The 14,076-nt window shown below is 37.4% G+C and overlaps 1 protein-coding gene across 1 annotated transcript; it reads right to left on the bottom strand.

Annotated features, from left to right (window-relative positions):
• Positions 1–4,846: 4,846 nt before the first annotated feature.
• Positions 4,847–12,798, bottom strand: LOC117924188 (homeobox-leucine zipper protein HOX32-like). Its single transcript, XM_034842768.1, is given in 20 exon segments — positions 4,847–5,155; positions 5,281–5,430; positions 5,618–5,729; positions 5,857–6,182; positions 6,630–6,764; positions 6,874–6,954; positions 7,068–7,256; positions 7,441–7,514; positions 7,517–7,629; positions 7,899–8,005; positions 8,095–8,169; positions 8,269–8,424; positions 8,816–8,902; positions 8,991–9,037; positions 9,040–9,103; positions 9,180–9,275; positions 9,369–9,459; positions 9,554–9,669; positions 9,947–10,106; positions 12,264–12,798. Coding segments are annotated over 20 exon segments (2,535 nt in total). The 5' UTR covers positions 12,473–12,798; the 3' UTR covers positions 4,847–5,008.
• Between the last annotated feature and the right edge of the window lie 1,278 nt (positions 12,799–14,076).

The following is a 14,076-nucleotide window of genomic DNA, read 5'->3' as shown; positions in this document are numbered from 1 at the left end:
GGCTCTCGGATTTAGCCATAGGAGCTCTCGGATTTAGCCCTAGGGGCTCTCGGATTTAGCCCCTAGGGGCTCTCGGATTTAGCCCTAGGGGCTCTCGGATCTAGCCCTAGCGGCTCTCGGATCTAGCCCTAGCGGCTCTCGGATCTAGCCCTAGGGGCTCTCGGATCTAGCCCTAGGGGCTCTCGGATCTAGCCCTAGGGGCTCTCGGATCTAGCCCTAGGGGCTCTCGGATCTAGCCCTAGCGGCTCTCGGATCTAGCCCTAGCGGCTCTCGGACTCTAGCTCAGCTTTTGGGTTCTTTTTCTTTTTTTTGGTGGTTGTGACAACACATCTGTGGTGTGATCTTGGAGTTTTCTTTGGGTTTCTTCGCTTCTAGGCTCTTGGAGATCTTCGATTATTTGGAGTTTAAGATGTTTGTGAAAAGTAAGAAGCAAGACAGAATCTCTAAGTCATCTACGGAATCTGAGTATCGGGCGATGTCTCTTGCTTGTTCTAAAATCATATGGCTTCGAGCTTTGCTTGCGGAGTTAGATTTTTCTGAGACCGATCCTACACCTCTACATGCCGATAACACAAGTGTTATTCAGATCACGACCAATCCTGTCTATCATGAGCGCACAAAGCATATTGAAGTGGACTGTCACTCTATCCGTGCAGCCTTTGAAGCTCGTGTTATCACTCTTCCACATATTTCCACTGACTTACAAATTGCTGATATCTTCACCAAGGCTCTACCTCATCATCGATATTGCTTGCTAAGTAGCAAATTGATGCTTGTTGATCAACCTGCATCAATTTGAGGGGGGCTATCAAAGGACAGCTTTGCTGTCCACACTTCTTTCCTTATTTTAACCCACACTTCTTTCCTTATTTTAGCCTACAATTGTTTCCTTATTTCTCCATTTATTATTCTGTACAGTTAGCATATATTATTTGACAGATTATAGTTTACATGTATAGGACTAGAATCATGAGGGAATTTATTTGCTTTTATTTGCTTTCCATGTATAGCATCCTTGTAAAGTCTATATATAATATACAAAACTTAAGGCCAAGGGATTCGGCCATTCACACAATATTTTGACAAACCCTACCCTTAAAAGGGTATTTATAGGTTTCCCAAATTAGGCTTAATTAACTTAAGCCTACTAAGAGCTTGGTCATGTAATCTAGTCTAAAATGGGTCATAATTGATTAATTAACCTCACAAACCATCTAATTACTCAATTAGTCAATTCAGATACTACTAACCCTTGTGCAATCTTACGTAATTACTAAAACGGCCTTATACACAAAAGTAAACCTTGAACAAATCCAATGCTAATAGACCTTGTCATTAAGGTACATGAACTCGAGTAGGGACCACTAAGACCCATAAGAGTATTGGCTCTCTAAGAATGCAATTTTGAAGTTGATTCAATATACCACTATAGAGAATCAACTACACTTTAATACCTTATGTAAATAACAATAAGAGGAAGTTTGGGTCTATGACCTACTATCCATTACATGCAGATTCCTCATGAATTGGTGTCCATAATCTAACAAGGATATGTTATCATCTATCAAGATTATCTCTTCAATTATTAAGTTACAGATCCTCCTTATTGTGTGATTAATTGACATAATCTAACTCCAATGAGGATATGTCGAAATTTACTAAGTTAAATGGTATGACCACAATATTCTAAATCACATGTCCTTTGGATCACCTAAGGTGATGCACTATCTCAAACCTATGAGATATCATAGTGCTAATATTGAGAATATTTGTTACCACCAACCTCCATTAATAATGACCTAATCTATAGGAATATGAGACCACCTTAGGGTATGACTCATAGGTTAAAGCCTCCTATTGACTATGACATAGGCTCAATATCTTCTCGAGGTTGAGAGTTCATGTAGTATAGTAGTTTGGTAAATCATGTCAGTCGATAGTTTTAGGTAATGATTCATCGTAGGTTCCGTCTAATGTGGTAAACAAACAAACTTGTGCACTTACCATGGGAAACTCATTCCAATGGCCAAGACAGATCGTTCATCTAATTAGGTGATAGTGCGCTACAATCTCTATTGGATTACCTAAATCCATGAATGAACCATAGACAACTTATCTATTTACAAGGAACCCATGACTTATATCTTCTATGCAACTTCAATTGCACCAAAGTCATGTACAATATAAGAGATATGAGTTGAATGCTTAAATCAATGTCAATGTGTAAAAAAGATAGCATAGGGACAATGAAGTCCAACTTTGTTACATTATATTTAGGGGCTTCAACTTTGTTTTGTCAATCTCAACTACCTCATTCTTATTTTCTTCACCAACTATGACTCTGCTCAAAGCCTAAATATTAAATTTTTCTAGTCACTTTGTAGCAATCTCCATCTTCTCTCCTTTTATCATTGTAGTAAAAAATTTCTTTATTTTATCGTCCATCAACTTTTTTGCGTGCTTTTGTACCAAAGCCTCAATTAAGCATACTTGCTCGTTTTCCACGTCATTATGATCCATTGGCTGCTTGCACAAGTTGAAAACATTCATTTCAACGATTATGTTCCCAAAAGATAACTGCATTAATTCATTACGACAATTGACGGGAACATTGGTTGTGGTAAGGAATGGCCTTCCAAGAATAACTAGAATCGAATTCACATAATTCCTCATTAGTTTTGTGTCTGATACCACAAAATCCATTGGGTAATGTAACTTGTCAACTTGCACCAAAACATCTTTAACCACACCTTTAGGTTCCTTAATTGAGCAATCTGCAAAAGAGAGTGTTATGGCAGTAGCCTTAAGCTCTTCTAATCCCAATTTCGTATAGATGAAATATAGGAGCAAATTGACACCAACCCTCAAATTTAACAAAGCTCTCTCTACAAATGAGTCTCCAATTTGGACTAAGATGGTGGGACAATATTTCACCAACACCTTATTCTTAATAATGACATTGACTTGCTTTGTGAGAAATGTGTTCTTACTTAACTTGATCTTTCTCTTCATTATGCATAAGTCTTTAAGGAACTTTCCATAGGTTGGAACTTTCTTGATCATGTCAAGGAGTAATATTTTATCCCATTTTGAAATACCTATTAAATTAATTAATATGACATATGGGGTTTAGTATATGATTTTAGGACTTTACCACTCTGTATAGATATGCTTAAGGGTAGATGTTAGATAACTAGAAATCAAGAATTGTTAAGGTCCTTAGAATTATTGAATGGGCAATTATACTAGCCCGTAACACAAACTAACATTAGAGGTTATTTTGCTTTTTTATGTTAAGGTCTTAATCTTTTATTTAATTTATTATTAAGTTTGATTTTACCTATGTTTACCTTTTAGGTTTCAACCCTAGGTTTTCATACATCATGTCTCAAGATAGTTTTTTAGCCTTTCATGAATATATTGTCACATACACAATCCATTAAATACGATGAGGATCATTCTTGAAAATAAAGAAACCAGAAATAATAAATTAATTAACCATAATGGAGAAGAAAAATAAACCAAAATCCTCATTGTGTCTTCTTCTATGTAAACTCTTTAGAAAAACCTAAAAGCTGAGTTTTTATAATTTGGGTAAAATCCCTATATATGACATATTCTTATTGGCCACTTATTTATAAATAAATAAAAACTACCTTGAAATAACTAAAAATTAATAAATGATAAATATAAAATGTTTAGGGCCCCATTTTGCGTTCGTGAAATGCCAAAATGCTTCAAGCCTCGAGTATTTGTAAACGGTGTCCGATTAGAGTGGTCCATTTGAAATTTATTTCAACAAGCATTTTGATATGACTAGTTGGAGATTTCAACAAACAATTTGACATCACGAACTTAAGTCAAATTTTCATTCAAACAAAAAAACTTGTTGAAATTAGTGGTTGTGCAATTTTGATATGAAGTTCTACTTTTTAATTGCATATTTCAATTGACTATAACTTTTTCATTCTAACTTTGATTCATGCATCGTTTGAAGCATTAGATTCCTAACTTCTCAAGCTTCAAATCAATGTGTTATGCTCCAAAGTGATCTCCGGAAACGCTCTAGAATTTAGTTTAAATTCAAAATTTACTTCATCCAATCTTCAAATTGTCTTTTGATTCTTTTTTAATTTTCCTCAAGCCAGTTTGATCATGTCTTCATCTTCTTTAGATGCCTTCATAGGCTCCATCACTTATGCATCATGCTCATGACTTGTCTCTTTTGGTTTTATTTGGCTTTCTTCATGTTTCATGTCTTCATATTTGATTACCTCATTGCCATGACTAAAAATATCCCTCGCAACTTACGGTCTTTTCACCCTTCAAACTTAAGATTCAGCTCAAACATACAAGTTAGATCTAAAATTAGGCTCCTAACAATATAATGCATAATTTACTCTATACATTTTTCATTAGAACACTTTGGCTCTAATCAATATAACGGCAAAATGGTCCGACTTCCTTTGTCAAGTTCAAAAAATGAGCTTTACTGCTTTGTAGTGGGTAGAGATGCCTTTTTCCCAATAAAACATAAAATATGATGCAGAAGATGAAGACATGATCAAATTGGCTAGAAGGTGTCTGTACAACAACCCCTCACCCCATTTTCTCCACTTGTTGACAACCAGCTAATGGACAAGGGAAAAAGCGTTTCCAAAACAATTCTGGCCACTTTTTCCTGGGAAACAAACAGGAGTTACTTCATTGATAACCCAACAAGTTGTTCTCTATTTAGAAAGAGTGTAAGACAGCAAGATGGGCTCCAAGTGAATGTTACTAAGAAATTTACTGACGTCCTATACCGAATAGGAACCCAACAAAACAAACAAATGGTACCAAGAGGTGGACAGCAGAAAGCACCATTAAGCAAACATAAGCAATACATATATAGATGAGTGTTTATGAGATCCTGATATACTTCATTCATGTCATAATGTAATATTGTACCGACTTTTTTCTAAAGCCACATACTATATAACTTAAGATATAGCAAAGCCTATGTGCATCACACAAAGGACCAGTTTATAAACATGAAAGCCAGGCAGTGATTGGAGTCCTCATCGTTCAGGACTTTCCATGCAATGGCCTGCTCATAAGACACAGGCCTGCCCATGCTGGATGTGCATATCCCTGCTGGCAGATACGCAAAGCCCTGCAATTGAAAAACAAAAGACTTGAGATATTGTAATACAGTTTCACATCGAATTTCAAAATTGGGCTTGTATGTGATTTTGTTAACCCATGATTACAAAACAAAACATGATGCATCATAATTACCTGTTGCATGATCTTAGAGAACTCCGAGCAGAGAATCTTCCTCCCAGCTTCATCAAGAATCTTGTCTAGCATTATATCTTGAAGGGCCACCAGAGTAGTTTCAAGCATATCAAGCCCAGCCTGGTTAGCAAATGTGAAAACTGGAGATGCCTGCATTCGTAGTCAATCACAGTCAATCACATCAATTTTGTTTGTGAATGCAAAACCCAACAGAGCTCCATTTGGTTGTTTTGAGAAGGGAGGAAAAGAAAACACATAGGGATAGTTCACAATAAAGCTGTGCTTTTCACTTGGATGTTCTTTGTAAAAAAGTTGCAGAAAATTTTGGAGCAATTACATTTGTTTTCAGGGAGCAGCACATGATTGCATCAGAATGATTCCAAAGTAGCTTCAAGACAGCATCACCACCTTGGGAGTCAACCCGAAGGAGCTCTCCCCCAGTGTGAATCCTGGAAGTAAGCAAGTCAGCAGCGGCAAAGCAAATAATAGTTGAGAGATGCTTAAAAGAACACAGAAAAGTAAGAGCCTGATGGAAAAACTCTATAATTTTGAAGTTTAATATGATCCAAGTCAAACCTGTAGCTACGACAAATCCACCGTGCCAAAGTAAGAGCCTCAGGAGAACCAGGAAGTGGTTTTAGGCCCATATGGGAGCTGAGCCGGGAAGGGGCAATAGCCATGGCAACCCTCTGAACAGAGGCCATAACACTACGTACATATTGGCGAGCCATAGCAGCCACATTGTCTCGAACATGGTTCTCAAAAGTAAATTGGAATGCAATAGTCAGAACAGATCTGAGGTTATAATTGTTCAAATCAGACTCATTGGCTGGGCGTGCCCCACCAGCTCCCACTTCAAGTGTAGAGGCCAAATCCAATGTCCTAGTAGCAGCAGGTCCATCCTGCAGTACAAAGATATGGCTGTTACAAATGCAAGACAAAAAAGAAAATGTAAAGTAAGCAAAAATTACAGAAAGGGTATGCAAAGGCTTTGGCCAATGAAGTCCAACTGAAAAGTTCCATTTCTTGGTTGGAAAACCTTAGATATTACCCACAATTAAAAAATCCATTATAATGAATCCAGTAAAGATTCCAGCAACCAAATCCTGTCTCATTTTTAGACTTTTCTGTATCTTGCATGCATATTAATTGAACACTCTTGGTTTTTTTTTGAAAAAAAAAGAAAAACACTTAGAATCCTTGAGGAAAATACTCTATCCATGAAACATTTGGTGCACGCTCCTTTTATTATCCCAAAAACTGTGGAACACCATGCTTCATTGATTCTCACTGAAAATAACATTTTCTCCAAAATGGTAATATCATTCAATGTATAGAGCTTCACAAACCGTTTTAGGATCCAATGGTATGACGCGGAAGCCAGATGGCAGCAAAGGAGCATCATCAGCAAATGATTCATCAATAGGTGCAAAAACCAGCTGAGCACAGGCACCAGCTGCATTCTCATCAACCCCACTGCATAGCTGCCACAGAAAATTTAAGAAAAATTTATGTCAATAAGATAAACTTACAAAGTTCTACCTATGAAAAAGATAAGCAAAGTCACTTCCATAAATATTTATTATAGATAACCTGTAGTAAGTACATGTCCCGTGTCAAAGCCACATCCTCAGGCGAGAATGCATGTCCTTCTAGACGAACCACCTCCAAGAACTGCATCAGGTAAAATACGCATTGATAAGTTTGCATTGTAAAACTAATGCATAGAGCAAGATAAGAAGAAAATGATGTAGAAAGAATTTGAGATTGGATGAGAAAGTTGTCACCTCCTCATGCTCCACTGTATGGGCGAGAGGCAAAATGACCTGGCTACTGGGGAAGCCTCCAGGTCTTGCACAGGGAACTTCATAAGGACTAGCTTTAAGACATGCAGCAGAATAAGCATCAACACCATAGTCAGCCCACTCAGAACGGTGTTCTCTCAGGAATCGAACAAGTAAAGCAGGGGGAACATTCTGCAGATTCAAATAAACAGTCAGATATGGATATATCAAATATTTCAATAGTGATGTTAACCCAGAAGATTCAAATAATATTTGTGGGGTGGCATTGAGAGATAAGACAGAAGTTGGACATCCACAAATTAGCATACATTCACTATCAATAGACCTTACAAGGTTGTCTAGACTTTCTATTTACCTGTAGCAGCATTGATGCTTTGGCACACAGCACGCCACCTCCGAAAGTTGGAAACATTGTCGAGTTATACTGGGGCCGAGGAATTTGCTTGGAGATGAGTTAATCACAATGGTTACGTCCTCCACCCCATCACTACCCATGAGCGACCAACCATCATCCGCAAACCCATTAACAGCATCATTGAACCCCCTAATATACATTTTAAATTAGTCGAGAAACAGACTGATGAACATTACAAGAGAAAAAAAAAATAGGTCCTAAAGACCAAATTTCATTTTTGTCTCTTTTAAAAAAAATTCTAAAAAAATCCCTAATCAGATGATAATGTGGAACACATCTCAACTGGTTTGGTCAGTCAGGTTTGATGCAGTGACTAATCCACTGTAATACACCTAATTGCTGGATCAGATGCAAGCACTGAGCAGATATTTTAAAACAAATATGCTTGATGGCATTACCTGCACAATCTCTGGCTAAACGTCCTTAAAACAGCAGGTTGGCGGCCCCCACCATACTGAATTTCTCCACTGGTTTCTTGTGCAATTTGTCGTATGTGCCGTAATGCCTGCATACAAAAAATCAAAAGATATAAGAGAATGAACGAGAATATGATAAAACCAGAGAAAATGACCCCACACAACCATAAGTTCTTACAGCAACAGTCGTTTTCTGAGCGAGAATTTTAGATGATTCATATAGCGGCCTAAGAACTTCAGGAACACTCCATGCCTGAAATATACAAATAGATAAATTAAAGACAAACAAAACAAATAAACCACAATTGGATAATTGAGAACCTGAAGTAGCTTAATTAGATTTTATCCTTACATCCAAATCAACATGATCAACAATGTGAATAATGGAGCCACCACCCTCACAAGGTCGGATTAGATAGCCACTAGGAAGCATTTCCGCTCTTATATAACTTGATGCAGGGGGTCCAGTAGGGCCACCAGTAGAAGATGTCAATGACCTCTCACAAATCTGCAAGTATGTTACTGAGACTGTCAAGCACACTCCAACAATACAAGGGAACTACAGTGAAATCAGTTGACATAGTAGGCCTACATATTACATGAGGTCAGCAACAACTTCCACAAGAAAGCATACAATTTCCCAAAAAGGGGATCATTTGATATGTTACAAGAATGTCTCCTCCATAAATGTAATAAAGGAATGATCTTTAAATCAGAAATATCCATTTAAAATGATAATTTTAATTTTATCCAACTCATGTGTTGTATATTAGTTATTGACAGGTAAAGCTTCAACATGAATAAGTAAAATATTTCTAAAAATTCTCCCTCTGAAAAGATAAAAATAAAAAATAAAACAAGAGATTATGGGAATAAAGTAATGTCACTAAATGGGCTACCAGCCCTAGACTGCCATCTTCCAAGCTTGTAGTATATCTCAATGTCCAAAAATCGCGTGCTGATGCCAATGTTGTAGGAGCATATGTCTGAGAAGGAAAGAATTCAACATTATACATGACCAAGAATTGAATGGTTGAAACCATTACAAACTATTAATTTATAAACACAACAAACCTGCATGTATATGAGTTCTATTGTCCCCCCATTTCCCGTAGGGATACACTCAATACATCGAGGCATCGGCAGTCACGAAACCAAGATGGACGATCTTTGAGGATTTCCGCAACCTGTAAAGATGTTACCACATACTTTACACCAAAACTAACGCAGTACAATAGAGTAAGAACAAGTCAGGACAAGTACCTTCGTGGGTTCTAGACTCACGAGGCCACAGGCTCGTGCTGCTACCCCACTACAGTTGCGGGAAACAGCAACGATTCCAATAGAATCCGGACCAGGCTACATGGATATCAAAAGATGGTTACATTTGGGAACTGCTACAAGGTAAAGCAACTAGTGAAATTAAAGAAAGGAAGCTGAAAGAGATTGTACCTTCATCCCAATCATCTGGACCCAGTCGACAGCAGTTCCAGTAGCCTTGGACAGGAACTCTGCCAGGGTCTCCTCAGCTATTGCGAGTAGACTATGACACACAAAAGAAGGCTCATAAGCATGTAAATCAACCAGGAAATTAGGTATTTTCTTTATATCAGATTAAATAGTTGAAAGTAAGTTACCCAGCTGGGTTGCTTGCATCCCTTTGAGGATGCTGAGGTGTTGGGTTTTGCTGTTGTTGGTGCTGACCGCTCATGACCACAGACTCGCAGCTAGTGTCTGTGGTCGCTGTAGATGCCTGGTATATAATCCAGCAAATGAGATTTATAAGAACATAAGTACAATTAATTGAACAATGGATGACACAAAATAGAATCTCGTCATGCATAGCAAAACTTCCAAATGCTGGTTTAAAGAGGGTGAAAATTGGATTAGAATTATTTCAATGCTGATTTACGAGGTCAAGAATCCACAAATGATTTGATTATAAAAGTCCCTTCAGATATTAGGGACAGAAATGACCAAGTGATGATGCCACTTTTATGCTAGCAAGAAGGTGGAGTGGAGGAGCTTACACTCTGCAGCTGCTGTCTCATGTATCCATTTTCATAAACCAACTGCGAGACCTGCTTCTGTAACCGGTCATTCTCTTCCATCAACAGCTTGTTCATTGCAGTCAACTTCCGATTCACAGTCTGGAGACGAGAAGCTTCCTTCCTTTGCTTTTCACGGCACCTATTAAACAGAAAAAGAGCAAACACATGGGTTGAGATAGTAGCTCATCAGCCATCACCAAATTTTTCCTCAAGACTGAATGGAATAATAGAAGCTATAATCATTATAAAGGTGAGAAATCTCAGTGGCTCCCTATTGCATGGGCACATTTAACTTTTGAACAAGAATTATGTAAGCATTCGGACATGAAACAACAAAAAATGAAGACTTCATATTTTGCTTTTTAAATCCATCCAATTGGAAGCAAACTAAAGAACAATGAACCCTTACAATTGACAATGGAAATATATGCCAAAAAATGATCCCCAAAATTAAAAATTCCTTTCAACTGTGCACACAAACAAGAATGTAACTTCCCAACAAGCCCTTGTTCTAAGAGTTTTGCCATCCAAGTCTCCTCTCAGCTATTCCAATAAGACACATCACATGTACCCAATTTTACAAAAAACTACAAACCATACTACTGTGTTTGTGAAAATTGTCATATTTCTTATTACAATAAGAAAATTCAATTCTCCGGTAAACACAATGGCATGCCCTGTAATTTTTCATAAAATTTGAGGCATTAATGTTCTGAAGTTAATATTCTCCTTCGGGTAGGAGCTAGCAAGGAGAATGTAGCATTACTCTAGACAAAAATTTCATACGCTTTATACTTTCAAAAACAACACTTCCAGAACAATCCGATCACACAAAAAGGATCTTGTGAGCTTCAAGCATCAGGCAATTTCTTTTTTCTTTTCTTGTAATAAAAACAAGCCCCATACTCAATAGATGGAAAAAGATGCCTACACACCTAGAGTGGAGCTGAAGAAAGCTATCTACTTTACCAAAAAGAGAGAGAAAAAAATATCCTAACTTATTTATCAATATCTCATTCTAACATCACCTGTAGGAAAAGTAAAATTAAGAAAAGTAAAACCAGAAATGATGAAATGCAGCAGAAACCAGTAGAATAATATAAAGGTATTCATCAAAAAGCAAATTGATTAGCTGTCATTATCTTTCATTTAATTAGAAAAGCAAACCCATCTCAAGATAACATCACTCATTCAGAAAAAAAACCAGAGAAGAAGTCATGATAAGAGAAAATTCAAATTTCTAGGAGAGATTTCCCTTTACAACTTCTGAACCAAGGGGAATAAAAACAACAAAACACAAGAAAGTGACTACCATGAAAAAGAAGAAAGACAGAAAAGCTAAGGGAATTTTCTAATAGACAGTCAGCAGAATCTGCACCCATTTTCATTACAAAACCAAAGTCATAAACCTAAGGAACCCTTTTCACCTCTTCCAAATCCACATTAAACCATAACATTTTGATGAAAAAAGAAAGAATAAAGAAACAAAGAGAGCAGGGAAAAATGAAAGAAAAAAATACAAACCACCAGGCAAGAGAAAAATAACAACAATTTTTAATATTGGGAGCGAAAAAGGGAGGCAGGATAAAAGCAAGAGAACAGCCTTTTAACTATTAAGCCATTTTTTCAAAGTGGGAAACTTAAGAATCAAGCGAGGAATGAATGCCTATGAACAAAGACATTAACACTTAGACCCAAAAGCATGAATGAATCGCCCAAACATGTCTCATTCTTATTTTCTTGCGAATCAAATGAGAAACTAAATAGAAAGGAAAAATATTTGAAAACGACACTACCCATGATAACGAACTCCTGATTGAAACAAAAAAAACCCATCATAATAGAATAAATGTCACTTCAAAGACTATCCTCACACTCCAACACACAAATGTGAGAAAAGATGGAAAAACAAGAACAACTTAACCAGACCCATCACCTATTCTCATTTTCTTTCAACCAAAACTGAAAAATGAATCAAAAGTAGCCCAACAGTGAAAAAGGGAAAGAGCTCATTTTAACTGACAAGGAAAACAACCACCATGCTAAAACCCCATTTTGCAAATCCTTACCCTCATACCAAAGAATGCGTGAAGATGAGGAGATAAAGAGAGAGGAAACAGTATGAGCCACAAAAATGGACCCATTTCAATCACAAGCATAAAAACAAAAATAAACAGACAAGCCCTCTTTCTAACAAATTCTTGCAGTTATACAAGAAAATCATTAAGGAATAGAAAGAAAGTCGAGAAGGAGGAGAGACTCTATGTCCTTTGCTACAAACTAGAAAGTCTGTTACCTGCGATTTTGAAACCAGACTTTGATCTGTTTGGGCTCGATATTAGAGAGTATGGGACACTCTCTTATGAGCTGCTGCCTTCTCATGGAGCTTGGCTTTGGGCATTCACTATACACCCTCTCTAAAGCTTCAACCTGCTCGGGCGTATACCTTACATACTTGCTGGAATCCATCTGCTGCTTAGACTCTTTGTGCATAGAAAGCGCCATACCACCAAGGAAAACACCCAAAAAAACCACGGATAAAGATGAAAACAGAGAGGCCCAGGAAGGGCAGAGGAGTCCTAAAGCTTTGGGCTTTCTGTCTCAGCAGTATTGGTTCTTCTCAGGCAGGCTCTCTCCTCCAAAGAGAGCCTCCTATCTCCTTCATCCAGATAGTTTCTCTATCACAAGAATGAAAACCCAGTTAGAAAAGAGGCTCAAGGGAGAGCCTGCGGTCTTTATCTGAGACGCCAATCTCGAGATTTGTAGAGAGAGAAAGAACCATACAAAACCAACCCACAGAGAGAGAAAGCAAACAGAAAAAACAACAGCCCCAATGGCAAATACAGGCCAGGTGCTCAGTGGCTTTTTCTGAGCTCTTTTCTTTTTTTCTTTTATTAATAAAAATAAAACTTACCCTCTTTGAAAAAGAATAAATGAAACTGCAGCCTCATCTTTTTAACCTTGGCAGTAATGTTTTTCTCAAATGGGTCTGTGTTGGTGCCCCCCCTCCCTCTCTCTCTCTCTCTCCCCCTCCCCCCATCTCTCTCTCTAGGAAAGTGAAAAAGGCAGAGTCTCTCTTTCTCTCTCTCTCTTCCCCTCTCTGTATGTGATGTATCTCTCTCATATGATGACTTATGATGCATGAGTGAGTAAAGGATGGTATGGGGTGAATCTGTGGGCATGTGGGGTGACATTTGGACGGCATGTATGAGAGCAGACATGAATGGGAGGCGTGAGGGGAGAGAGAATGAGAGGTAGAAGACAAAGCTTACACTGTTACACAACATTTGTTTGGTGGGTTTATGGGTAAACCATTGACGGTTAAACTCAGTAGTGAATCTCCTTTTCCAGCCGTTACACTGCTGCTGGTATTGCCCTTCGCCTTCCTCCACACACTCACCACCCACCACCAACAACCATTTTTTTCCTTTTTTTCTTTTTTTTTTTTCTTTCCCTTTTGTTTTTTCCAAATGAAATTGGAGGTTCAAGTGGCATTTGATCCCTAAATGTGATTAAGTTGATTAGTTTACCTTCTAACGTTATTCAGATTATTTCCCTATGTCACTAGATTACCCACGTCTCATGCTATACCGTACAATATTCCATTAATAATATTTGATAATTTCCATGTCAAATAATGGAGGCACCGTAAGTATATTGCAAAATTAAGTTTGAAAATTTTCATAACAAATATCTCTCATGTTTGAAAAGTAATACCAATAATTATTACTACTTTGCTTTGTGGACTAAATATTATTTAAAAGATTTTAGATCCTTGTAATAAGGATTCTAACTTGAATAAATTAGAAGATTAACCAATGTCAAACTCTTTATTTATTCATGTGTTTAGTCTACACTAAATCGAGACACAAGCAGGAGAATTTGTCATGGAAGCGGAAGAACTACTGAAACTGTGCGAAATCATCACAAAGGTTTATGTACAAAGAATGGACAGACCCTTATGGATTGTATTTGAAGACCTAGAAATGGATGTTTTTATGTTAGTAATAAAAACCCAAACTCATGAAATTATTGACCTTGTAGCGGTTCAATGAAAAAGAAAGGATTTCATGCAAATTTGTGATTTGAGATCTTCTTATCGGGTTTCA

This window comes from Vitis riparia, chromosome 10 (assembly GCF_004353265.1).
Source record: "Vitis riparia cultivar Riparia Gloire de Montpellier isolate 1030 chromosome 10, EGFV_Vit.rip_1.0, whole genome shotgun sequence".
NCBI classification, from domain to species: Eukaryota; Viridiplantae; Streptophyta; class Magnoliopsida; order Vitales; family Vitaceae; genus Vitis; species Vitis riparia.
The sequence above is the reverse complement of the archived record's forward strand: the minus strand, read 5'-3'. Positions and strand labels throughout refer to the sequence as shown.